The 27876-nt window shown below is 42.9% G+C and overlaps 1 protein-coding gene across 1 annotated transcript in view; it reads right to left on the bottom strand.

The window, feature by feature from the left end:
* rel (v-rel avian reticuloendotheliosis viral oncogene homolog) overlaps positions 1-23706 on the bottom strand; it is a 29820-nt gene extending 6114 nt beyond the window's left edge. The window contains exons 1-5 of the mRNA XM_046335418.1: positions 23568-23706; positions 22816-22876; positions 13371-13510; positions 8720-8868; positions 7921-8012 (exon numbers count right to left, since the gene is read on the bottom strand). Coding sequence (XP_046191374.1) covers positions 7921-8012; positions 8720-8868; positions 13371-13510; positions 22816-22822 — 388 coding nt within the window. The 5' untranslated portion in view covers positions 22823-22876; positions 23568-23706. The remainder of the gene's footprint in view (positions 1-7920; positions 8013-8719; positions 8869-13370; positions 13511-22815; positions 22877-23567) is intronic.
* Between the last annotated feature and the right edge of the window lie 4170 nt (positions 23707-27876).

Here is a 27876-nt window from a genome sequence, read left to right as displayed (position 1 = left end):
TTGCCACAAGAAAAGGTCAACCAGTGAAGAACAAACACCATTGTAAATACAACCCATATTTATGCTAATTTATTTTATCTTGTATCCTTTAACCATTTGCACATTGTTAAAACACTGTATATATATAATTTGACATTTGTAATGTATTTATTGTTTTGAAACTTCTGTATGTGTAATGTTTACTGTTCATTTGGATTGTTTTCACTTTATATATTAACTTTATATATTATCTACCTCACTTGCTTTGGCAATGTTAACACATGTTTCTCATGCCAATAAAGCCCCTTGAATTGAATTGAAATTGAATTGAGAGAGAGAGAGGGAGAGAGAGAGAGAGGTAGAGAGAGAGAGTTAGAGAGAGAGAGAGGTAGAGGCAGAGAGAGAGTTAGAGAGAGAGAGAGAGAGAGAGAGGCAGAGAGAGAGAGAGAGAGAGAGAGAGAGAGAGAGAGAGAGAGAGGCAGAGAGAGAGTTAGAGAGAGAGAGAGGCAGAGAGAGAGTTAGAGAGAGAGGCAGAGAGAGTTAGAGAGAGAGAGAGAGAGGAGGAGAGAGAGTTAGAGAGAGAGAGAGTTAGAGGCAGAGAGAGAGTTAGAGAGAGAGGCAGAGAGAGTTAGAGAGAGAGAGAGAGAGAGAGACAGAGAGAGTTAGAGAGAGAGAGAGAGTTAGAGGCAGAGAGAGAGTTAGAGAGAGAGAGGGAGAGAGAGGCAGAGAGAGAGGCAGAGAGAGAGAGAGAGAGAGGCAGAGAGAGGGAGGGAGTGAGTGAGAGATGTGCAGTAGAGCGTTGGAGCGTGTCTTACAAGACGTCTACCCTCTACCCTTTGGGCTCTGATATGGGGCACGTGGGAGGTTCCCCCAGCCTCACACGCAGGTAGTGCTTAAGTTAGGGTGGTTAGAAACGTCACAGATACAACCCACAGACTCTTAGACCTACTCATCCACACACGGATATAGGTCCCCCCCCCCCCCCCCCCCCCCCACACACACACACATGCATTAACGGTTTTGACAGCCCAAAAGTGTCACACCCCCACACACACGTACGGTGACCATGTTTCATATCAGCCCACGCTTTCTCTCTTTCTGCCTCTCTCTTTCTCTTTCTGCCTTTCTCTTTCTGCCTCTCTCTTTCTCTTTCTGCCTCTCTCTAACTCTCTGCGCCCCTCTCTCTCTCTCTCTCTCTCTCTCGTGGGTTGTATTTACAATGGTGTTTGTTCTTCACTGGTTGTCCTTTTCTTGTGGCAACAGCTCACACATCTTGCTGCTGTGATGGCACACTGTGGTATTTCACTCAGTAGATATGGGAGTTTATCAAAATTGGGTTTTCATATTCTTTGTGGAATCTGAGAAAAATATGTGTCTCTAATATGGTTATACATTTGGCAGGAGGATAGGAAGTGCAGCTCAGTTTCCACCTCATTTTGTGGGCAGTGAGCACAAAGCCTGTCTTCTCTTGAGAGCCAGGTCTGCCTACGGCGGCCTTTCTCAATAGCAAGGCTATGGTCACTGAGTCTGTACATAGTCAAAGCTTTCCTTAAGTTTGGGTCAGTCACAGTGGTCAGGTATTCTGCCACTGTGTACTCTCTGTTTAGGGCCAAATAGCGTTCTAGTTTGCTCTGTTTTTTTGTTAATTCTTTCCAATGTGTCAAGTAATTATCTTTTTGTTTTCTCATGATTTGATTGGGTCTAATTGTGCTGCTGTCCTGGGGCTCTGTGGGGTGTGTTTGTGAACAGAGCCCCAGGACCAGCTTGCTTCAGGGACTCTTCTCCAGGTTCATCTCTCTGTAGGTGATGGCTTGGGAATCGCTTCCTTTTAGGTGGTTGTAGAATTTAACGGCTCTTTTCTGGATTTTGATAATTAGTGGGTATCGGCCAAATGCATTATTTGGTGTTTTACGTTGTACACTGAGGATATTTTTGCAGAATTCTGCATGCAGAGTCTTAATTTGTTGTTTGTCCCATTTTGTGAATTCTTGGTTGGTGAGCGGACCCCAGACCTCACAACCATAAAGGGCAATGGGTTCCATAACTGATATAAGTATTTTTAGCCAGATCCTAATTGGTATGTTGAATTTTATATTCCTTTTGATAGCGTAGAATGCCCTTCTTGCCTATCTCTCTGGGTCCTCTCTCTCTCTCTGGGTCCTCTCTCTCTCTCTCTCTCTCTCTCTCTCTCTCTCTCTGGGTCCCTCTCTCTCTCTCTGGCTCTCTCTCTCTCTCTCTCTCTCTCTCTCTCTCTCTGGGTTCTCTTTCACTCTCTGGGTTCTCTTTCTCTCTCTCTGGGTCCTCTCTCTCTCTCTCTCTCTCTCTCTCTCTCTCTCTCTCTCTGGGTTCTCTTTCACTCTCTGGGTTCTCTTTCTCTCTCTCTGGGTTCTCTCGCTCTCTCTCTCTGGGTTCTCTTTCTCTCTCTCTGGGTTCTCTTTCACTCTCTGGGTTCTCTTTCTCTGGGTTCTCTCCCTCTCTCTCTCTGGGTTCTCTTTCTCTCTCTCTGGGTTCTCTTTCACTCTCTGGGTTCTCTTTCTCTCTCTCTGGGTTCTCTTTCACTCTCTGGGTTCTCTTTCTCTCTCTGGGTTCTCTTTCTCTCTCTCTGGGTTCACTTTCACTCTCTGGGTTCTCTTTCTCTCTCTCTGGGTTCTCTCCCTCTCTCTCTGGGTTCTCTCTCTCTCTCTGGTTTCTCTCCCTCTCTCTCTGGGTCCTCTCTCTCTCTCTCTGGGTTCTCTTTCACTCTCTGGGTTCTCTTTCTCTCTCTCTGGGTTCTCTCCTTCTCTCTCTCTGGGTTCTCTCTCTCTGGGTTCACTTTCACTCTCTGGGTTCTCTTTCTCTCTCTGTGGGTTCTCTCCCTCTCTCTCTCTGGGTCCTCTCTCTCTCTGGGTTCTCTTTCACTCTCTGGGTTCTCTTTCTCTCTCTCTGGGTTCTCTCCTTCTCTCTCTCTGGGTTCTCTCTCTCTCTCTGCGTTCTCTCTAGAGGTTATCCCTCCTACAGCATCACCATTGTGACGCCTAGAGATGTCACCGCAGGTGGAAATATCAGTGTGTGTATAAGTGTGTATGTCTGTGTGTAGGTGTGTGTAACGCAGACTTGAGAAACGAGACTGTCGGGGCACCAATGACGACTTCTGACTCGAAAGAGAGAGGGAAGGAGGAAGAGGGGAGTGAGGGAGGGGCTTAGAGAGGGGGAGAGAGGGAAGGAGGAAGAGGGGAGTGAGGGAGGGGCTTAGAGAGGGGGAGAGAGGAGAATTGACGTAGACAGCAGCCCTGGTAAAACCACAATGACCAGACAGAGCAAGGGGAAGGAGGTAGGGTCCACTACTGTATGCATTAAACTGTGTATGTTGACTTGAAGTCCGACAGGCAAGCCGAGAGGGTGGCACACATCAGCACCTCTAATAGAAGTGGAAATAGACGTTCTCACACTTGCGTGTGTGTGTGTGCCGGCCAGACACCGACAGACAGACAGGCAGACAGGCGGACAGACAGGCAGACAGACGGACGGACAGACAGACAGACAGACAGACAGACAGACAGACAGGCAGGCAGGCAGGCAGGCAGGCAGGCAGGCAGGCAGGCAGGCAGGCAGGCAGGCAGGCAGGCAGGCAGGTAGACAGACAGACAGACAAGCAGACTGACTGACTGACTGACTGACTGACTGACAGGCAGGCAGGCAGGCAGGCAGGCAAGCAGGCAGGCAGGCAGGCAGGCAGGCAGGCAGGCAGGCAGGCAGGCAGGCAGGCAGGCAGGCAGGCAGGCAGGCAGGCAGGCATCTAGAGAGGCCTGGGTTTGGAGCTGGGTTGATTAGCTGGTACTGTAGGTAGGTACTGTGAGAATGAGGAAGGGTGAGAGAGGGGAGGCAGAGTGGCAGTGTGTGTGTGTGTGTGTGTGTGTGTGTGTGTGTGTGTGTGTGTGTGTGTGTGTGTGTGTGTGTGTGTGTGTGTGTGTGTGTGTGTGTGTGTGTGTGTGTGTGTGTGTGTGTGTGTGTGTGTGTGTGTGTGTGTGTGAGAGAGAGAGAGAGAGAGAGAGAGAGAGAGAGAGAGAGAGAGAGAGAGAGAGAGAGAGAGAGAGAGAGAGAGAGAGGTTAAGCAGGTGGAGGCTGAGAGGACTGAGACGGGGAAGCTGAATCTTGTCCCCCTTATGAATAATCTCTTTGGCTGTCAAGAAACCACCTTCAAATCCATTGATTAACCCTCGTCCCAACCTGTCTAGAAACCACCTTCAAATCCATTGATTAACCCTCGTCCCAACCTGTCTAGAAACCACCTTCAAATCCATTGATTAACCCTCGTCCCAACCTGTCTAGAAACCACCTTCAAATCCATTGATTAACCCTCGTCCCAACCTGTCTAGAAACCACCTTCAAATCCATTGATTAACCCTCGTCCCAACCTGTCTAGAAACCACCTTCAAATCCATTGATTAACCCTCTGTCGAATATTGGCCTGTTGGAAACTACAACTCCCTACTACATCACACAGTTCAGGCTGGATCTGATTTATCTTTAGAGAAACTACAACTCCCTACTACATGGCACAGTTCGGGTGGATCTGATTTACCTTTAGAGAAACTACAACTCCCTACTACATCACACAGTTCAGGCTGGATCTGATTTACCTTTAAGGGAAACTGTGCATTGAGCTCACAGGAACAAAAAAAATGAACAAAATGGAATTCCATTTTTTAAAATGATGTCAGCCATTTCCCCATGTAGAAGCAGACCTAGTGGTCTGTATACATAAACGAAAGGGGGGCTCTGTGTGTGTGTGTGTGTGTGTGTGTGTGTGTGTGTGTGTGTGTGTGTGTGTGTGTGTGTGTGTGTGTGTGTGTGTGTGTGTGTGTGTGTGTGTGTGTGTGTGTGTGTGTGTGTGTGTGTGTGTGTGTGTGTCTGTATCTCTCCCTATACAGGAAGCAGCTGTGTTTCACTGCAGAAGTGAAATGTTCTTCTCTTGCCTTGCCATTCGACCATTGTCGCGACAACTCGCCACCGACCGTCACCACGGAAACAACGACCTGGACTGGAAACTCTAGTTATTCTACATTGCAGGTGTCAAACTCATTCCACAGAGGGCTGAGTGTCTGAGGGTTTTCTCTCCTCCCTTGTACTTGATTGATGAATTAAGGTCACTGATTAGTAAGGAACTTCACTCACCTGGTTGTCTGGGTCTTAATTGATGAATTAAGGTCACTGATTAGTAAGGAACTTCACTCACCTGGTTGTCTGGGTCTTAATTGATGAATTAAGGTCACTGATTAGTAAGGAACTTCACTCACCTGGTTGTCTGGGTCTTAATTGATGAATTAAGGTCACTGATTAGTAAGGAACTTCACTCACCTGGTTGTCTGGGTCTTAATTGATGAATTAAGGTCACTGATTAGTAAGGAACTTCACTCACCTGGTTGTCTGGGTCTTAATTGATGAATTAAGGTCACTGATTAGTAAGGAACTTCACTCACCTGGTTGTCTGGGTCTTAATTGAAAGGAAAAACCAAACAGCCTGCAGACACTAGTCCCTCCATGGAATGAGTTGGACCCTTATGCTCTACAAGGTGCTCTTGTTTTCTCAATTCCAATCTAATTCCTCCAAACTCACACCTGCCAAGTGTGTTGTCTGTAAAAACCTATTGTCTGTCTCCATCCCAGGATTGATTTATGTGTTTCTCCTTGTTTAAATCACACAACAAAGTTGTTTCACATTGATCCATAAGGGCCAGATAACAGGGCTACTCATTTCTCCTTGTTTAAATCACACAACAAAGTTGTTTCACATGGATACATAAGGGTCAGATAAACAGAGCTATTCATGGTGCTACATTTGAAAAGAACAATCTCAATCTTAATCTCAATCTTAATCTTAATCTCAATCTCAATCTTAATCTCAATCTTAATCTTAATCTCAATCTCAATCTTAATCTCAATCTAGATACACATGTTGTTACCACCGTCTTGCTTAGACCGTCGAGCCGTAAAGAGTAGCGGACATGATGAGGTAAAACAGTCAAAGGGAGAGGAGAGGAAGTGGTGTAACAGAATTGGTACAAAGTTTAGTAACAGAACTGCTGTGTGTTATTCACATCGATGAATAATGACTTCTACTTCCTTTTAACAACACTCAAGTTCTGTATGGCCAAACGGTGACCAGATTTCCTCATTTGCTATTGACAAATCAGAGCTAGCCTGTGCTGCCAGTTAAGGCCCTATATCAGGGCACTCCAACCTTGTTCCGGGAGAGCTAACATCCTGTAGGTTTAAACTCCAACCCTGTTCCTGGAGAATTACTGTCCAGTAGGTTATAACTCCAACCCTGTTCCTGGGGAGATACTGTCCAGTAGGTTATAACTCCAACCCTGTTCTTGGAGAATTACTGTCCAGTAGGTTATAACTCCAACCCTGTTCTTGGAGAACTACTGTCCAGTAGGTTCTAACTCCAACCCTGTTCTTGGAGAGCTACTGTCCAGTAGGTTCTAACTCCAACCCTGTTCTTGGAGAGCTACTGTCCAGTAGGTTATAACTCCAACCCTGTTCTTGGAGAGCTACTGTCCAGTAGGTTATAACTCCAATCCTGTTTCTGGAGAGCTACTGTCCAGTAGGTTCTAACTCCAACCCTGTTCTTGGAGAGATACTGTCCAGTAGGTTATAACTCCAACCCTGTTCTTGGAGAGATACTGTCCAGTAGGTTATAACTCCAACCCTGTTCTTGGAGAGCTACTGTCCAGTAGGTTCTAACTCCAACCCTGTTCTTGGAGAGCTACTGTCCAGTAGGTTATAACTCCAATCCTGTTTCTGGAGAGCTACTGTCCAGTAGGTTCTAACTCCAACCCTGTTCTTGGAGAGCTACTGTCCAGTAGGTTCTAACTCCAACCCTGTTCTTGGAGAGATACTGTCCAGTAGGTTCTAACTCCAATCCTGTTTCTGGAGAGCTACTGTCCAGTAGGTTATAACTCCAACCCTGTTCTTGGAGAGCTACTGACCAGTAGGTTATAACTCCAATCCTGTTTCTGGAGAACTATTGTCCAGTAGGTTCTAACTCCAACCCTGTTCTTGGAGAGCTACTGTCCAGTAGGTTATAACTCCAATCCTGTTTCTGGAGAACTACTGTCCAGTAGGTTCTAACTCCAACCCTGTTCTTGGAGAGATACCGCCCAGTAGGTTTTCTGTCCAACCCTAATCTAGAGAACCTGGAGGTATCTCTCCAGGAACAGGGCTGGACAGAAAACCTACAGGACGGTATCTATATACCATTACAATGGATTGTATGGTAGTACTACCCAATCATTACAATGGCTTGTATGGCAGTACTTCATGTTTTCAATGTTATCAGAGGCTGCACACCTTCAGCACACACACACACACACACACACACACACACACACACACACACACACACACACACACACACACACACACACACACACACACACACACACACACACACACACACACACACACACACACACACACACACACACACACACACACACACACACACACACTCATGTGGCATCCAGCACTACAACTGTGTGTTATGAAAATGGGGAAGCAGGTTCGCTCTTGTCTTGTAATGGAGACAACAACGACACTATGCTGCAGAGACCCGGGGATAGAAGTTCTAGGAGGAAATTGACAGATCTATCTCCGTCTAGTTGTGGTTAGGACAGCAGTAGACCATGTATATATATCTACTTCTCACTCTAAATTAATATGTCAGAAAGTAAATGTGAAAGATGGGTGGGGAGAGAGGAAGAGAGGGGGAGAGAGAGGAATAGAGGGGGGAGAGAGGAAGAGAGGGGGAGAGAGGAGGAAGAGAGGGGGAGAGAGGAAGAGAGGGGGAGAGAGAGGGGAAGAGAGGGGGAGAGAGAGAGCGAGAGAGAGCGAGAGAGAGAGGAAGAGAGGGGGGGGAGAAAAGCCAGAGAGACTGTAGCTGAGAGAGAAACGCACCATTGAATGGGTTGATCCCTCTGGTCATCCTCTGCACGATGGAGTCCTTTACCTCTCTCCTCCTCACACACTGGATACCCAGATTCTGGAAGCTGTGGATACGAAACATAGGGAAGTCAGAAACTCAGGGTCCTGGGGCACAAAATGGTCTCCATGTATAACCCACGCGGTTACACTGGATACCCAGATTCTGGAAGCTGTAGATACGAAGCATAGGGAAGTCAGAAACTCAGGGTCCTGGGGCACAAAATGGTCTCCATGTATAACCCAAGCGGTTACACAGATACATAGACAAAGTGATATTATCTGGGGAATTCCCTCAGCATTGTGGTTTTGCAAAGTGAGGGGCTATCCATTTGGACTAGTGTGTGTGTGTGTGTGTGTGTGTGTGTGTGTGTGTGTGTGTGTGTGTGTGTGTGTGTGTGTGTGTGTGTGTGTGTGTGTGTGTGTGTGTGTGTGTGTGTGTGTGTGTGTGTGTGTGTGTGTGTGTGTGTGTGTGTGTGTGTGTGATCACTTCATCACATGCAAAACAACTGGAGGAACTCCCACAACATATATTACATGACTCTGCCCTTGACAAGGGGGTGGTGATGCAAATGACAGTGAAAAGGGTGATGATGATGATGATGGTGATGATGATGGCGATATTGATGGTGACTAAAAGTGTAAAAGAATGATGATGGTGGTGACTGTGTTTATTATAATGATGATGATGTTGGTGATGATGATAATGGTAACAGTGTGTGTGAGATAAACTAAAGTGGATGATGATGGGGTAAAGTGATGAAGGGTGACTCACGCGAAGACCTTGCGCTCTGGGCCAAACTCAGCTTCGTAGAATCCCTCCTTGCAGTCCTTGCCCACCAAGTCATGGGGGTGGGGCCTAAAGGGCTCGTTCTTGGTTACCAGGGAAACGCGCACTTTGCCCTTCCCACAGTAGTTCAGAATCTGATGGGGAAAGACAGGAGGGGTAAACATTTAAAGAAGGAAGTAAAAGAGATTATTTACCGGGTTAAATAAAGGATAAATACACTAATAAAAGAGGAACATAGAGAAGAGAGAGAAGAGAAGATGAGAAGTGGAGAGAGGAGGAGAGAGAGAGGAGAAGAGAGGAGAGAAGAGAGAGGAGAAGAGGAGAAGTGGAGAAGAGAGGAGAAGAGAGAGAGAGGAGAGGAGAGAGGAGAAGAGGAGAAGTGGAGGAGAAGAAAAGAGAGGAGAAGAGAGAGAGAGGGAGGGAGAAGAGAGAGGAGAAGATGAGAAGTGGAGAGAGGAGAAGAGAGAGAGAGGAGAAGAGAAGAGAGGAGAAGAGAGAGGAGAAGAGAAGAAGTAGAGAGGAGAAGAGAGTGAGAGGAGAAGAGAAGAGAGGAGAAGAGAAGAGAGAGGAGAAGAAGTAGAGAGGAGAAGAGAGTGAGAGGAGAAGAGGAGAAGTGGAGAAGAGAAGAGAGAGGAGAAGAGAGAGAGAGGAGAAGAGAAGAGAGGAGAAGAGAAGAGAGAGGAGAAGAGAAGAAGTAGAGAGGAGAAGAGAGTGAGAGGAGAAGAGGAGAAGTGGAGAGAAGAGAAGAGAGAGGAGAAGAGGGGAAGTGGAGAAGAGAGAGAGGAGAAGAGAGGAAAAGAGGAGAAGAGAAGAGAGAGAAGAGGAGAAGAGGAGACGTGGAGAGAGGAGAAGAGAGTGAGAGGAGAAGAGAAGAGAGGAGAAGAGGAGAAGTGGAGAGAGGAGAAGAGAGGAGAAGAGAGAAGAGAAGAGCGGAGATGAGAAGAGATGAGAAGATAGAAGAGGAGAAGAGAGGAGAATATAAGAGAAGAGAAGTGGAGAGAGGAGAAGAGAGTGAGACGAGAAGAGAGGAGAAGAGAATAGAAAGAGAGGAGAACCGAAGAGAGGAGAAGAGGAGAAGTGGAGAGAGGAGAAGAGAAGAGAGAGAGAAGAACGGAGATGAGATGAGAAGATAGAAGAGGAGAAGAGAGGAGAATATAAGAGAAGAGAAGTGGAGAGAGGAGAAGAGAGGATAAGAGGAGAAGAGAGGAATCAATAACATGGACAACCTCAGTGAAAACAGCAGAAAGTTGTTAGTAGACCAGAGAGTCTAGAATACTAGCAATGACATCACTAATCATTAAATCTCTTTATCATTTCATCACAGCTGACTGTGAGTGGTTTTCACAGGGCTGGAGCAGGAAGGAGTGGCTATGTGTTCAGATGGGCAGCGAGAGTAGAAACTATTCAAAACAGAGATACCTGCTCATGGGGTCAGAGAGGACTAGATTTAGCGACAAATGCTGGCTCGAATACTGCAATACACTAGTGACAAAGATATGGTCCTGTATATATTCCTCAGGGTTAGCGTATTATGACACACTAGTATATATACTGTAGTATTAGTGTTGAGATGGATATACTGTAGTATTAGTGTTGAGATGGATATACTGTAGTATTAGTGCTGAGGTGGATATACTGTAGTATTAGTGTTGAAGTGGATATACTGTAGTATTAGTGTTGAGATGGATATACTGTAGTATGTATTAGTGTTGAGATGGATATACTGTAGTATTAGTGCTGAGATGGATATACTGTAGTATTAGTGTTGAGATGGATATACTGTAGTATTAGTGTTGAGATGGATATACTGTAGTATTAGTGATGAGGTGGATATACTGTAGTATTAGTGCTGAGGTGGATATACTGTAGTATTAGTGTTGAGATGGATATACTGTAGTATTAGTGTTGAGATGGATATACTGTAGTATTAGTGCTGAGGTGGATATACTGTAGTATTAGTGCTGAGGTGGATATACTGTAGTATTAGTGTTGAGATGGATATACTGTAGTATTAGTGTTGAGATGGATATACTGTAGTATTAGTGTTGAGGTGGATATACTGTAGTATTAGTGTTGAGGTGGATATACTGTAGTATTAGTGCTGAGGTGGATATACTGTAGTATTAGTGTTGAGATGGATATACTGTAGTATTAGTGTTGAGATGGATATACTGTAGTATGTATTAGTGTTGAGGTGGATATACTGTAGTATTAGTGTTGAGGTGGATATACTGTAGTATTAGTGTTGAGATGGATATACTGTAGTATTAGTGTTGAGGTGGATATACTGTAGTATTAGTGTTGAGGTGGATATACTGTAGTATTAGTGTTGAGATGGATATACTGTAGTATTAGTGTTGAGATGGATATACTGTAGTATTGGTGTTGAGGTGGATATACTGTAGTATTAGTGTTGAGATGGATATACTGTAGTATTAGTGTTGAGGTGGATATACTGTAGTATTAGTGTTGAGGTGGATATACTGTAGTATTAGTGCTGAGGTGGATATACTGTAGTATTAGTGTTGAGATGGATATACTGTAGTATTAGTGTTGAGATGGATATACTGTAGTATTAGTGCTGAGATGGATATACTGTAGTATGTATTAGTGTTGAGGTGGATATACTGTAGTATTAGTGCTGAGGTGGATATACTGTAGTATTAGTGCTGAGGTGGATATACTGTAGTATGTATTAGTGTTGAGATGGATATACTGTAGTATTAGTGTTGAGATGGATATACTGTAGTATTAGTGTTGAGATGGATATACTGTAGTATTAGTGTTGAGATGGATATACTGTAGTATTAGTGTTGAGGTGGATATACTGTAGTATTAGTGTTGAGATGGATATACTGTAGTATTAATGCTGAGATGGATATACTGTAGTATTAGTGTTGAGGTGGATATACTGTAGTATTAGTGTTGAGGTGGATATACTGTAGTATTAGTGTTGAGGTGGATATACTGTAGTATTAGTGTTGAGATGGATATACTGTAGTATTAGTGTTGAGGTGGATATACTGTAGTATTAGTGTTGAGATGGATATACTGTAGTATTGATGCTGAGGTGGATATACTGTAGTATTAGTGTTGAGGTGGATATACTGTAGTATTAGTGTTGAGATGGATATACTGTAGTATTAATGCTGAGGTGGATATACTGTAGTATTAATGCTGAGGTGGATATACTGTAGTATTAGTGTTGAGGTGGATATACTGTAGTATTAGTGTTGAGGTGGATATACTGTAGTATTAGTGTTGAGGTGGATATACTGTAGTATTAGTGTTGAGATGGATATACTGTAGTATTAGTGTTGAGATGGATATACTGTAGTATTAGTGCTGAGCATTTTCTGCTTTTTAGTTTGATAATTTTTTTTAAATTACCACGGTTTTCAAGTTCAATTATTTGTTTGATATTAAATAAATTATCAAATAATTATAATAAAATTATTATGTTTGTGTAATGGAAAATCCAAAGCCAAAAATGTTGAATATTCTATTGCCAAAACATAGAACAACTTCCATTGTCTCTGTCAGGTCCCAATAGAACAATAGTACATTACTATGAAATAATAAAATATTTCAGTTGTGTATATTAGTTTTTATTTGATGACTTTATCATTTTTGTATTCCTTAAAGTCATCATCTCATCTCAGGCAGTAACAGTCAGTCAGCCGGGCCATCTAACGTTATGTTCTCCCCCCACTGTACTGTCATCCTGTTTAGCTAGGCTAGCCTGCCTAAATATACTGCAGAGCTGTCTGTAGTCATCCTGTTTAGCTAGGCTAACCTGCCTAAATATACTGCAGAGCTGTCTGTAGTCATCCTGTTTAGCTAGGCTAACCTGCCTAAATATACTGCAGAGCTGTCTGTAGTCATCCTGTTTAGCTAGGCTAACCTGCCTAAATATACTGCAGAGCTGTCTGTAGTCATCCTGTTTAGCTAGGCTAACCTGCCTAAATATACTGCAGAGCTGTCTGTAGTCATCCTGTTTAGCTAGGCTAACCTGCCTAAATATACTGCAGAGCTGTCTGTAGTCATCCTGTTTAGCTAGGCTAACCTGCCTAAATATACTGCAGAGCTGTCTGACAAAATCCTTTCACTAGCTCTTCAAAGTAGATAAGGCATACTTTCATGAACTCTCTATCCCTCTCTATCTCATCGTTGTGTTGTGTACATTCCTCTCTCATGCGGTGGCGTATGCGGCCTGTGTGTATCTAACCTAACTTAGCAGGCATAAAAGTGTATCCATCTGTGTCAGAGCCGGAAAAGAACCGGCGCAATGGATTATGGACATTGTAGTAATTACGCAGTCCCTGCGCTGAACGAGGTTGAATATTTGCTTTATGAAAACTACAACTCCCTTCAGCCCAGCGTCCCATATAGTTCTTGATTTGATTTCTCTCCAGAGAAACGACGCGTTGGACTAAATGGAATTCAAGTAATTGAACCGATGTAGGTGAATTAGTTTTTTAATAACCGCGCCCCCCCCGAATATTCGGTTGATCGTTCAACACTATGTAGTATATAACTACAGTAGGACAGTAGGTTCAATTCCCAGGACCGTATGTAAAAAAGTCAGATAAAAGTGTCTGTTAAATGGCATATGACTATGATATGATTTGCTTACCTGTATAGTGGGGTATGACCTGTTGATGTCAGAGCTCCTCTCTCCAGGGATGCTGCCTGCAGAGCGGCCCTCGCACTTGTACCTGAAGCGCATGCCCCTCTGTTTGGGCTGCTCAAAGATCTGAACACTGGGCTCGGCCACTGGACAACAACACAGGGAGAGAGGGTTAGATATGCTCCCCTGTAGCTCAGTTGGTACAGCATGGTGCTTGCAAGGCCAGGATAATGGGTTAGATTCCCGGGACCACCCATATGAAACATTTATACACAAATTACTGTTAGTCGCTTTGAATAAAAGTGTCTGTTAAATGATATATACAGTACCATTACTATACATTGAGTATACCAAAAATTAAGAACCCAATTGGTGGCTGACTAAATACTTTTTTGCCCCACTGTAGTTTAGTATTTCATATAGCTTAGTATTCCATATAGTTTAGTATTCCATATAGTTTAGTATTCCATATAGTTTAGTATTCCATATCATTTAGTATTCCATATGGTTTAGTATTCCATATAGTTTAGTATTCCATATAGTTTAGTATTCCATATAGCTTAGTATTCCATATAGTTTAGTATTCCATATAGCTTAGTATTCCATATAGCTTAGTATTCCATATAGTTTAGTATTCCATATAGTTTAGTATTCCATATAGTTTAGTATTCCATATAGTTTAGTATTCCATATAGTTTAGTATTCCATATAGCTTAGTATTCCATATAGTTTAGTATTCCATATAGCCTAGTATTCCATATAGTTTAGTATTCCATATAGTTTAGTATTCCATATAGCTTAGTATTCCATATAGTTTAGTATGTCATATAGTGTATTATTTCATATAGTTTAGTATTCCATATAGTTTAGTATTTCATATAGTTTAGTATTCCATATAGTTTAGTATGTCATATAGTGTATTATTTCATATAGTTTAGTATTTCATATAGTTTAGTATTCCATATAGTTTAGTATTCCATATAGCTTAGTATTCCATATCATTTAGTATTTCATATAGTTTAGTATTCCATATCATTTAGTATTCCATATAGTTTAGTATTCCATATAGTTTAGTATTTCATATAGTTTAGTATTCCATATAGTTTAGTATGTCATATAGTGTATTATTCCATATAGTTTAGTATTCCATATAGTTTAGTATTCCATATAGTTTAGTATTCCACCCCCCAACCCCCTATTTGTTAAAGGGTTAAGGTTAGGGTTAAGGTTAGGGTTAAGGTTAGGGTTAAGGTTAGGGTTAGAGTTAGGGGAAGGGTTACGGTTAGAGTTAGGGGAAGGGTTACGGTTAGAGTTAGGGGAAGGGTTTCGGTTAGAGTTAGGGGAAGGGTTAAGGTTAGAGTTAGGGGAAGGGTTAAGGTTAGAGTTAGGGGAAGGGTTACGGTTAGAGTTAGGGGAAGGGTTAAGGTTAGAGTTAGGGGAAGGGTTAAGGTTAGAGTTAGGGGAAGGGTTAAGGTTAGAGTTAGGGGAAAGGTTAAGGTTAGAGTTAGGGGAAAGGTTAAGGTTAGGGTTAGGGGAAGGGTTAAGGTTAGGGTTAGGGTTAAGGTTAGGGGAAGGGTTAAGGTTAGGGTTAGGGGAAGGGTTAAGGTTAGGGTTATAGGGGAAGGGTTAAGGTTAGAGTTAGGGGAAGGGTTAAGGTTAGGGTTAGGGGAAGGGTTAAGGTTAGGGGAAGGGTTAAGGTTAGAGTTAGGGGAAAGGTTAAGGTTAGAGTTAGGGGAAGGTTTAAGGTTAGGGGAAGGGTTAAGGTTAGAGTTAGGGGAAGGGTTAAGGTTAGAGTTAGGGGAAGGGTTAAGGTTAGGGTTAGGGGAAGGGTTAAGGTTAGGGGAAGGGTTAAGGTTAGGGGAAAGGTTAAGGTTAGGGGAAGGGTTAAGGTTAGGGTTTAGGGGAAGGGTTAAGGTTAGGGGAAGGGTTAAGGTTAGAGTTAGGGGAAGGGTTAAGGTTAGGGAAGGGTTAAGGTTAGGGTTAGGGAAGGGTTAAGGTTAGGGAAGGGTTAAGGTTAGAGTTAGGGAAGGGTTAAGGTTAGAGGAAGGGTTAAGGTTAGAGTTAGGGGAAGGGTTAAGGTTAGGGTTAGGGGAAGGGTTAAGGTTAGGGTTAGGGGAAAGGTTAAGGTTAGAGTTAGAGGAAGGGTTAAGGTTAGAGTTAGGGGAAGGGTTAAGGTTAGGGTTAGGGGAAGGGTTAAGGTTAGGGTTAGGGGAAGGGTTAAGGTTAGGGTTAGGGGAAGGGTTAAGGTTAGGGTTAGGGGAAGGGTTAAGGTTAGAGTTAGGGGAAGGTTTAAGGTTAGATTTAGGGGAAAGGTTAAGGTTAAGGTTAGGGGAAGGGTTAAGGTTAGGGTTAGGGGAAGGGTTAAGGTTAGAGTTAGAGTTAGGGGAAGGGTTAAGGTTAGGGTTAGGGTAAAGGTTAGGTTAGGGAAGGGTTAAAGTTAGAGTTAGGGGAAGGGTTAAGGTTAGGGTTAGGGGAAGGGTTAAGGTTAGGGTTAGGGGAAAGGTTAAGGTTAGAGTTAGGGGAAAGGTTAAGGTTAGGGGAAGGGTTAAGGTTAGGGTTAGGGGAAAGGTTAAGGTTAGGGTTAGGGGAAAGGTTAAGGTTAGGGGAAGGTTAAGGTTAGATTTAGGGGAAAGGATAAGGTTAGAGTTAGGGGAAGGGTTAAGGTTAGGGTTAGGGGAAGGGTTAAGGTTAGGGTTAGGGGAAGGGTTAAGGTTAGAGTTAGGGGAAGGGTTAAGGTTAGGGTTAGGGGAAGGGTTAAGGTTAGGGGAAGGGTTAAGGTTAGAGTTAGGGGAAAGGTTAAGGTTAGAGTTAGGGGAAGGTTTAAGGTTAGGGGAAGGGTTAAGGTTAGAGTTAGGGGAAGGGTTAAGTTTAGAGTTAGGGGAAGGGTTAAGGTTAGGGTTAGGGAAGGGTTAAGGTTAGGGTTAGGGAAGGGTTAAGGTTAGGGTTAGGGGAAGGGTTAAGGTTAGAGTTAGGGGAAGGTTTAAGGTTAGATTTAGGGGAAAGGTTAAGGTTAAGGTTAGGGGAAGGGTTAAGGTTAGGGTTAGGGGAAGGGTTAAGGTTAGAGTTAGAGTTAGGGGAAGGTTTAAGGTTAGGGAAGGGTTAAGGTTAGGGGAAAGGTTAAGGTTAGGGAAGGGTTAAGGTTAGGGTTTAGGGGAAGGGTTAAGGTTAGGGAAGGGTTAAGGTTAGAGTTAGGGGAAGGGTTAAGGTTAGGGGAAGGGTTAAGGTTAGGGTTAGGGGAAGGGTTAAGGTTAGGGGAAGGGTTAAGGTTAGAGTTAGGGGAAGGGTTAAGGTTAGAGGAAGGGTTAAGGTTAGAGTTAGGGGAAGGGTTAAGGTTAGGGTTAGGGAAGGGTTAAGGTTAGGGTTAGGGAAAGGTTAAGGTTAGAGTTAGAGGAAGGGTTAAGGTTAGAGTTAGGGGAAGGGTTAAGGTTAGGGTTAGGGAAGGGTTAAGGTTAGGGTTAGGGAAGGGTTAAGGTTAGGGTTAGGGGAAAGGTTAAGGTTAGAGTTAGAGGAAGGGTTAAGGTTAGAGTTAGGGAAGGGTTAAGGTTAGGGTTAGGGGAAGGGTTAAGGTTAGGGTTAGGGAAGGGTTAAGGTTAGGGTTAGGGGAAGGGTTAAGGTTAGGGTTAGGGAAGGGTTAAGGTTAGAGTTAGGGAAGGTTTAAGGTTAGATTTAGGGAAAGGTTAAGGTTAAGGTTAGGGAAGGGTTAAGGTTAGGGTTAGGGGAAGGGTTAAGGTTAGAGTTAGAGTTAGGGGAAGGGTTAAGGTTAGGGTTAGGGTAAAGGTTAGGGTTAGGGGAAGGGTTAAAGTTAGAGTTAGGGGAAGGGTTAAGGTTAGGGTTAGGGGAAGGGTTAAGGTTAGGGTTAGGGGAAAGGTTAAGGTTAGAGTTAGGGGAAAGGTTAAGGTTAGGGGAAGGGTTAAGGTTAGGGTTAGGGGAAAGGTTAAGGTTAGGGTTAGGGGAAAGGTTAAGGTTAGGGGAAGGTTAAGGTTAGATTTAGGGGAAAGGATAAGGTTAGAGTTAGGGGAAGGGTTAAGGTTAGGGTTAGGGAAGGGTTAAGGTTAGGGTTAGGGAAGGGTTAAGGTTAGAGTTAGGGAAGGGTTAAGGTTAGGTTAGGGGAAGGGTTAAGGTTAGGGAAGGGTTAAGGTTAGAGTTAGGGGAAAGGTTAAGGTTAGAGTTAGGGGAAGGTTTAAGGTTAGGGAAGGGTTAAGGTTAGAGTTAGGGAAGGGTTAAGGTTAGAGTTAGGGAAGGGTTAAGGTTAGGGTTAGGGGAAGGGTTAAGGTTAGGGTTAGGGGAAGGGTTAAGGTTAGGGTTAGGGGAAGGGTTAAGGTTAGAGTTAGGGGAAGGTTTAAGGTTAGATTTAGGGGAAAGGTTAAGGTTAAGGTTAGGGGAAGGGTTAAGGTTAGGGTTAGGGGAAGGGTTAAGGTTAGAGTTAGAGTTAGGGGAAGGTTTAAGGTTAGGGGAAGGGTTAAGGTTAGGGGAAAGGTTAAGGTTAGGGGAAGGGTTAAGGTTAGGGTTTAGGGGAAGGGTTAAGGTTAGGGGAAGGGTTAAGGTTAGAGTTAGGGGAAGGGTTAAGGTTAGGGGAAGGGTTAAGGTTAGGGTTAGGGGAAGGGTTAAGGTTAGGGGAAGGGTTAAGGTTAGAGTTAGGGGAAGGGTTAAGGTTAGAGGAAGGGTTAAGGTTAGAGTTAGGGGAAGGGTTAAGGTTAGGGTTAGGGGAAGGGTTAAGGTTAGGGTTAGGGAAAGGTTAAGGTTAGAGTTAGAGGAAGGGTTAAGGTTAGAGTTAGGGAAGGGTTAAGGTTAGGGTTAGGGAAGGGTTAAGGTTAGGGTTAGGGAAGGGTTAAGGTTAGGGTTAGGGGAAGGGTTAAGGTTAGGGTTAGGGGAAAGGTTAAGGTTAGAGTTAGAGGAAGGGTTAAGGTTAGAGTTAGGGAAGGGTTAAGGTTAGAGGGTTAGGGGAAGGGTTAAGGTTAGGGTTAGGGGAAGGGTTAAGGTTAGGGTTAGGGAAGGGTTAAGGTTAGGGTTAGGGGAAGGGTTAAGGTTAGAGTTAGGGAAGGTTTAAGGTTAGATTTAGGGGAAAGGTTAAGGTTAAGGTTAGGGAAGGGTTAAGGTTAGGGTTAGGGAAGGGTTAAGGTTAGAGTTAGAGTTAGGGAAGGGTTAAGGTTAGGGTTAGGGTAAGGGTTAAGGTTAGGGTTAGGGAAGGGTTAAGGTTAGAGTTAGAGTTAGGGGAAGGGTTAAGGTTAGGGTTAGGGTAAGGGTTAAGGTTAGGGTTAGGGGAAGGGTTAAAGTTAGAGTTAGGGGAAGGGTTAAGGTTAGGGTTAGGGGAAGGGTTAAGGTTAGGGTTAGGGGAAAGGTTAAGGTTAGAGTTAGGGGAAAGGTTAAGGTTAGGGGAAGGGTTAAGGTTAGGGTTAGGGGAAAGGTTAAGGTTAGGGTTAGGGGAAAGGTTAAGGTTAGGGGAAGGTTAAGGTTAGATTTAGGGGAAAGGATAAGGTTAGAGTTAGGGGAAGGGTTAAGGTTAGGGTTAGGGGAAGGGTTAAGGTTAGGGTTAGGGGAAGGGTTAAGGTTAGGGTTAGGGGAAGGGTTAAGGTTAGGGGAAGGGTTAAGGTTAGAGTTAGGGGAAAGGTTAAGGTTAGAGTTAGGGGAAGGTTTAAGGTTAGGGGAAGGGTTAAGGTTAGAGTTAGGGGAAGGGTTAAGGTTAGAGTTAGGGGAAGGGTTAAGGTTAGGGTTAGGGGAAGGGTTAAGGTTAGGGGAAGGGTTAAGGTTAGGGGAAAGGTTAAGGTTAGGGTTAGGGGAAGGGTTAAGGTTAGGGTTTAGGGGAAGGGTTAAGGTTAGAGTTAGGGGAAGGGTTAAGGTTAGGGGAAGGGTTAAGGTTAGAGTTAGGGGAAGGGTTAAGGTTAGGGGAAGGGTTAAGGTTAGCGTTAGGGGAAGGGTTAAGGTTAGGGGAAGGGTTAAGGTTAGAGTTAGGGGAAGGGTTAAGGTTAGAGTTAGGGGAAGGGTTAAGGTTAGAGTTAGGGGAAGGGTTAAGGTTAGGGTTAGGGGAAGGGTTAAGGTTAGGGTTAGGGGAAAGGTTAAGGTTAGAGTTAGAGGAAGGGTTAAGGTTAGAGTTAGGGGAAGGGTTAAGGTTAGGGTTAGGGGAAGGGTTAAGGTTAGGGTTAGGGGAAGGGTTAAGGTTAGGGTTAGGGGAAGGGTTAAGGTTAGGGTTAGGGGGAGGGTTAAGGTTAGAGTTAGGGGAAGGTTTAAGGTTAGATTTAGGGGAAAGGTTAAGGTTAAGGTTAGGGGAAGGGTTAAGGTTAGGGTTAGGGGAAGGGTTAAGGTTAGAGTTAGAGTTAGGGAAGGGTTAAGGTTAGGGTTAGGTAAGGGTTAAGGTTAGGGTTAGGGAAGGGTTAAAGTTAGAGTTAGGGGAAGGGTTAAGGTTAGGGTTAGGGAAGGGTTAAGGTTAGGGTTAGGGGAAAGGTTAAGGTTAGAGTTAGGGGAAAGGTTAAGGTTAGGGGAAGGGTTAAGGTTAGGGTTAGGGGAAAGGTTAAGGTTAGGGTTAGGGGAAAGGTTAAGGTTAGGGGAAGGTTAAGGTTAGATTTAGGGGAAAGGATAAGGTTAGAGTTAGGGGAAGGGTTAAGGTTAGGGTTAGGGGAAGGGTTAAGGTTAGGGTTAGGGGAAGGGTTAAGGTTAGGGTTAGGGGAAGGGTTAAGGTTAGAGTTAGGGGAAGGGTTAAGGTTAGAGTTAGGGGAAAGGTTAAGGTTAGGGTTAAGGGAAAGGTTAAGGTTAGAGTTAGGGGAAGGGTTAAGGTTAGAGTTAGGGGAAAGGTTAAGGTTAGGGGAAGGTTAAGGTTAGATTTAGGGGAAAGGTTAAGGTTAGAGTTAGGGGCAGGGTTAAGGTTAGGGGAAGGGTTAAGGTTAGGGGAAAGGTTAAGGTTAGGGTTAGGGGAAAGGTTAAGGTTAGGGTTAGGGGAAGGGTTAAGGTTAGGGGAAGGGTTAAGGTTAGAGTTAGGGGAAGGGTTAAGGTTAGAGTTAGGGGAAAGGTTAAGGTTAGGGGAAAGGTTAAGGTTAGGGTTAGGGGAAGGGTTAGGGGAAGGGTTAAGGTTAGGGGAAGGGTTAAGGTTAGGGGAAGGGTTAAGGTTAGGGGAAGGGTTAGGGGAAGGGTTAGGGGAAGGGTTAAGGTTAGGGGAAGGGTTAAGGTTAAGGTTAAGGTTAGGGTTAGGGGAAGGGTTAAGGTTAGAGTTAGGGGAAAGGTTAAGGTTAGGGTTAGGGGAAGGGTTAAGGTTAGAGTTAGGGGAAGGGTTAGCTATCATGCTAAGTAGTTGCAAAGTAGCTTAAAAGTATTATGTAGTTGAAAAGTAGCTAGAAGTAACCATCTGTCTTGTGTTACAATACCAAACATACCATATGAGTGTTCTGGATTTATGTTTGCTATGTTACGTTAGTCTATGAGACCAGGCTGGTTTCCATCACAACTCCCATGATTTTCTTTTACAGTATGACTTTACCCACATAAAAACTGGGCAGGTAATGTATTGGACAGATAATGTATTGGGTAGATAATGTAATGGGCAGGTAATGTATTGTGTAGATAATGCATTGGGTAGATAATGTATTGGGTAGATAATGTTTGGGTAGATCATAAATATAAATAAATAAATAATGTATTGGGTAGATGATGTATTGGGTATATAATATATTGGATAGATAATGCATTGTGTAGATAATGTATTGCGTAGATAATGTATTGGACAGATAATGTATTGGACAGATAATGTATTGTATAGATAATGTATGTGTATATAATGCATTGTGTAGATAATGTATTGTGTAGATAATGTATTGGACAGATAATGTATTGTGTAGATAATGTATTGTGTAGATAATGTATTGGACAGATAATGTATTGGACATATAATGTATTGGGTAGATAATGTATTGGATAGATAATGCATTGGGTAGATAATGTATTGGGTAGATAATGTTTGGGTAGATAATGTATTGGGTAGATCATGTATTGGATATATAATATATTGGATAGATAATGTATTTGGTATATACTGTATTGGGTAGATAATGTATTGTGTATATAATGTATTGGATAGATAATGTATGGTGTATATACTGTATTGGATAGATAATGTATTGGGTGGATAATGTATTGTGTATATAATGTATTGGGTAGATAATGTATTGGCTAGATAATGTATTGGATAGATAATGTATTGGCTAGATAATGTATTGGCTAGATAATGTATTGGATAGCAAGAATCGGTACAGTATGTTAGTACATGGGGAACTCATTGACAGTCAACCACACATTGACTTCTCATAAACCCAACCTAAACCTAACCAGAGGCACGCACGTGCACACACACACACACACACACACACACACACACACACACACACACACACACACACACACACACACACACACACACACACACACACACACACACACACACACACACACACACACACACACACACACACACACACACAGCTATGCTTTAGCAATTCTTCCTAATGAGACACCTGAAGCCTGCCTCCCCCCTCTCATTCCCCCTCTCTCACCCTTTCACATTCACACTACCTACAAACCACCTTACCAACTCAGACCTTCTCTCCACCACCTGCTGCTGAGCCTTGGTCTGTCTGTCTGTCTGCCTGCCTGTCTGCCTGTACATTCACATTCTCTAGCAAAAATATGACTGACATCTCTGCCAACCCAAGAATACAATTGAGGAAGTGAATGGGGAGGAACGTTATCACGCCCAAGCTGCTCACACACACGCACACACACACGAGAGTGAGTAACCAAATTAATTAAGTTATCAATGAATGAATGTGAAAACAGGATGAATGAGTGACAGCTATACCAAACTAGATATTCACAATATTTGTTCTCGGGCTATTAGATGAGACACGTTCTGCAACCCGTGCCAAATGTCAAGTAAATAACAGACACTTCCTCCTAACATATCGTGCACACCCTGTATAGACGTGGTATAGGCTACAGTAGGCTATATAGAACATTATCAGTATATGGGAACCAAGTGCTTTTATATAATTTAGTCTACAAAGTTTTGGCTTGTTTAAAAAAAAAACGTTTCTAAAGAAAACCCAATCTGAAAACTATCACGCGCAAATAGACAAGCACTTAAACCTTCTTTCCGTGCCGATGATCAGTGTTGATTCTAAGACTAGTCATTTTGGCATATGTTAGGCTACAGTTAGCAATGTTGACCAAAAATAAACATGTTAAACATTTAATAATAACGTGTAAGCAAACCATAGCAATTTTTTTATTTCTTATTTTTCCGCAAAAATACCTCTAAGATCATCACTATTATATCAATGACGAACCACATAAAAAATAACGAACCGTTAAATAATAATTACATGTGAAGCCTAAAGGTGTTATAGAATCCTACTGAAAGACCATTTTTAGCAGTCGCCTCATAATATGAATAATATCTGTAGATACTTACCATCCATGGTGTTGGTGTGCACAACCTTATCACGGGTTGTTGTCTGAATGAGAAGCTCCAGCTGGGAGAGAGAGAGAAAGTGTGTGAGAGACGGAGAGAGAGAAAGTGTGTGAGAGACGGAGCGAGACAGACAGAGAGAGAGAGAGAGAGAGAGAGAGAGAGAGAGAGAGAGAGAGAGAGAGAGAGAGAGAGAGAGAGAGAGAGAGAGAGAGAGAGACAGAGAGAGAGAGAGAGAGACAGAGAGAGAGAGACAGAGAGAGAGAGAGAGAGAGAGAGAGAGAGAGAGAGAGAGAGAGAGAGAGAGAGAGAGAGAGACAGAGAGAGAGAGAGAGAGAGAGAGAGAGAGAGAGAGAGAGAGAGAGAGAGAGAGAGAGAGAGAGAGACGCCTGGGAATTCCCCGGTGTCTCCGCCCAGAATATCACAGCCTCAGATGCGCGAACGAATATGCTGCTGTGTAAATATGGATGGGAACGCTAAAAACATATTTATCGATAGATCAATTAGCTATTCCTCTGAAAAGCATCTAACTTTCGCATTTACGTTTTTAACTTGGGACAACTTTAAATGAAAACGTGTGATCAGTAGGAATGCACAGTGAGATCAGATGAGATAGGCTAAGGGAATTCACCCAAATGAATTAAATGTACAGATTACGTTGATAATAGACTAGTCTACACTAGCGGAGATTTTGCCTATGCGTTGACTACCGATAATGTATTGAATATTACACGAGAATAATATCATTTGGTTACCTGTAAACATGTCTGTATTTGAGCGGCATTCTCAGTGTTGAGTTGGGGTAATCCCCTCGAGACGTTGAACGCCCACAATTCAGTGGGAATCTCCCAACTAATACAGAACACGGAAGTAGATGAAACAACAATACTTATTTCCTATCTATATTTTATTCATACTCATGTAATAATTTATATTATATTTTAGCAAATGTACACAAGATGAGTAAAACAATCTGAAGCTACCATCTCGCATGGTTTTATTATGAGTATAAAAGGGGCGCACAACAAGAATTTTTACATTTTTTTAATGACAAATGTGGAGGTAATTGCTCATTGTGTGTCATTGATTTTGGGGATTACAGAAGCATATTTGCTCACAATGCTGTCGAACTCTGATGAGGTACTGTGCGCCAGTGACGTACAGTCAGTGTAGGAGGGTAGGCAGTGTTCACCCTGTGATAATGTCATACAAAAAAAAGCTGTTATGAAAAGACAAATTATAAATAATTGTAATTTTCTTTTGATATCTAATGTTTTTATCAATGATTATGGTGGTTTTTATGCTCATAATATTATCATTTTTTTTAAACTCAGGAAAGCTATTATCGCCCTTCTTTCCAGTTATTCAAATCTTTGACGCACACAGCGGTTAATGCAGTTCTGGTCCTGGCCTTTCTGCCGCCTCTACAAGAATAGTCACTGTGAGTAAAATGAAAGTGAAAAGACGTCTAAAATTTAAAAACAATTCTCCAGCCGTTGAAGGTATTGAATTTAGGTTTTGAGTGAAAGTTGAACATATGTATTTTCTGTACGTTGAAATCAGGTTTATGTTCGGTTTTGAATGAAAGTTGAAAATATGAAATTTAGAGACGTCAATGTTTGGGGCCATTGAAGTCACCAGACCTTAGATTTCCAGTGTTTAGCCCCCGAATGATTTTGCCTCAGCCCGGAGACTCTTTTTCCCTGCTGGGATGGTGTAAAACAAACGAGTCTACAATGTATTACACACTGCACTGAATACTCCAATCATGAATGAACCTGCCCTGCCCTTTTAGTGCTGCCTAAAAGCAGCATTTCTGTGTAAGGTGGCACTTTAGGAGGCGGAGTCAAAAGTGGTTTCCCAAAACATTTCTGATTCATCCAAAGAAATGTCGGCACGCGCACGCGACTGTTCATTCCCTGAGGAAGGGGAGCGCAAAGATGGACAACTGGAGCTAAACTGTGTTCTCTTGCTACTAATGTAACACATTTAGTTAGCCCATGTTGATGCTATTCAGAGTTATTGACCTCACAGTAAACCAGATTAGAATAATTTACATTTCAACATGTTGACTCAAAGCTGTACTGACGGATAACATTAAACTATATCAAATCAAATTTTATTTTTTCACATACATGTGTTTAGCAGATGTTATTGTGGGTGTAGCGAAATGCTTGTGTTTATAGCACCAACAGTGCAGTAATATCTAACAATACACACAATCTAAAGTCAAGGAATGGAATTAAGAATATATAAATATTTGGATGAGCAATGTCAAAGCGGAATGTTAGGGACTACACAGTCTAGCTAACAGACAATTTTATGAGCAGGGTTTTGACAGTAATTGATTAGCTATCTGGACACTGAATCCAATTTTTGGAGCTCTGTTCACCATTCGACAAGTATCACTGACTAACCAACAAGTATCACTGACTAACCAAGTATCACTAACTAACCAACAAGTATCACTAACTAACCAACATGTATCACTAACTAACCAACAAGTATCACTGACTAACCAAGTATCACTAACTAACCAACATGTATCACTAACTAACCAACAAGTATCACTGACTAACCAAGTATCACTAACTAACCAACATGTATCACTAACTAACCAACAAGTATCACTGACTAACCAAGTATCACTAACTAACCAACATGTATCACTAACTAACCAACATGCATCACTAACTAACCAGCAAATATCACTAACTAACCCCCCCCCCCCCGCCCCCACACACTCTCTCTACAGTTATATTCCATGACTTCTGCTAATCTGAGTTTATGCAATTCCATCATAATCAAGGTTGGCAGCCTACAATCCCAATCCTGCTGTATTGCACCAAAGTACAACATTATTTAATGCAAAACATTAATTTGTGGTCTAGGCTGCCACCCTGTGGATTGTTTTGGAACTGCACAGTGCCCTCAGCATTGACCAGCTCACGTTAGTTAGCAGTGATGTGACCAACATCAACATGAGGCTTTTTCTTTATATTTGCCAATAAAATATTGAACATGGTTTGTGAAAACATTGCAACAAAATGATACAAATACTTTCCCCAACAATTATTGGAATTAATTAAAAATTACAATATAGTTAGGCACTTGTAATTTGTACTTGCTAAAATATTTTTATAAATTTGATTAACACCATATTCCATGGGTTTACTGACCACAATCTATTGAATTAATATGAACAAGTGTTGATTATTTGACTTCAGGAGAACACAGTGCATGGAAGACAGCAGTGAGATACGAAACATCACGTTATGTTTCTGCTAAATGTTCACTGCTAGGGTGCCAGGCCAAGAGTGTGGGGTGCTTCATTTCGGTCGCGCAGAGATCAACCCCCTCCCACCCGGAGTTGGCCCCAGGTCTTCAGGGTTGAGACCCGGATGTTCTGAATGTCGAGTGACATCCCTGGTTTGGGCCAAATCAATGCTGGTCCAGACCTGACAAAATCTGAACCAAACATAGACGTCTGTAATTGGTTCAGATTTGGTCCAGACTCAACTTAAAAACAACGTCCGTGGACGTGGAAATCAATTCCAAAAAAAACAAGTCCAGTCCGGACAGGGCCACAAAAAATGCCTGAGGTAGAGCCCACAGCAGAGAGGGGCAATTCCAGTCCTCAGGGGCCAGAGTGATGTCACCCCCCCCCCTCCCCCCGTCCCCAATCAACACAACTGATGAAACTAATTCCATTCTAAACTGAAGATCATGATTAGTTGATTACTGGAGTCAGATGTGTTATTGTGACACCAATCAGGCCCCAGAGGATAGGAGTTGCACATCCCTGGACTACAGTGTTGCATGAAATTTCACCTTCATTTAACCAGGGAGGCCAGTTGAGAACAAGTTCTCATTTACAACTGCGACCTGGCCAAGATAAGACAAAGCAGTGGGACAAGAAAACAACACAGTTACACAGGGAATAAACAAAAGTACAGTCGATATCACAATAGAAAATCTATATACAGTGTGTGAAATGGAGTAAGGTGGTAAGGCAATAAATAGGCCATAATACAATTTAGCAATTTACACTGAAGTGATGGATGTGCACATGATGATGTGCAAGTAGAAATACTGGGGTGCAAAAGAGCAAAATGTAAATAATAACAATATGGGGATGAGGTAGTTGGGTGGGCTATTAACAAAGGGGCTGTGTACAGCTGCAGCGATCGGTAAGCTGCTCTGACAGCTGATGCTTAAAGTTAGTGAGGGAGATATAAGTCTCCAACTTCAGAGATTTTTGCAATTCGTTCCAGTCATTGGCGGCAGAGAACTGGAAGGAAAGGCGGCCAAAGTGGGTGTTGGCTTTGGGGATGACCAGTGAGATATACCTGCTGGAGCGTGTGCTACTGGTGGGTGTTGTTATGGTGACCAGTGAGCTGAGATAAGGCGGAACTTTACCTAGAAAAGACTTATAGATGACCTGGAGCCAGTGGACTTGGCAACGAATATGTAGCGAGGGCCAGCCAACGAGAACATATAGCTCGTAGTGGTGGGTGGTATATGGTGCTTTGGTGACAAAACGGATGGCACTGTGATAGACTGCATCCAGTTTGCTGAGTAGAGTGGTGGAGGCTATTTTGTAAATGACGTCGCCGAAGTCGAGGATCGGTAGAATAGTCCGTTTTACGAGGGTACTGTTAATGGACAGGGTTGGCAGAGGCAGCTGTGTAATCCTGTCTAATGAGTGGGTCGGCCCTGGGTTCCTGACTCCAGTCACTGTTAATGGACATGAAGGATGATTGGCTGAGAGATATTGATGATAAAATGATTGTGGGGGCTGTCTTGTTAGACTTCAGTGCAGCTTTTTGTCTAACAGAACACAGAGGGTGTTCTTTAATGGAAGCCTCTCAAATATCATCCCGTTAGAATCAGGAGATCCCCAGGGTAGCTGTTTAGGCCCTTTTCTTTTCTATTTTTACTAATGACCTGCTACTGGCTTTGAGTAAAGCCAGAGTTTCTATGTATGCGGATGACTCAACACTATACACGTCAGTTACTACAGTGACTGAAATAACTGCAACACTCAACAAAGAGCTGCAGTTA

The sequence above is a fragment of the Oncorhynchus gorbuscha genome, unplaced genomic scaffold (assembly GCF_021184085.1).
Source record: "Oncorhynchus gorbuscha isolate QuinsamMale2020 ecotype Even-year unplaced genomic scaffold, OgorEven_v1.0 Un_scaffold_745, whole genome shotgun sequence".
Classification (NCBI taxonomy): Eukaryota; Metazoa; Chordata; class Actinopteri; order Salmoniformes; family Salmonidae; genus Oncorhynchus; species Oncorhynchus gorbuscha.
The sequence above is the reverse complement of the archived record's forward strand: the minus strand, read 5'-3'. Positions and strand labels throughout refer to the sequence as shown.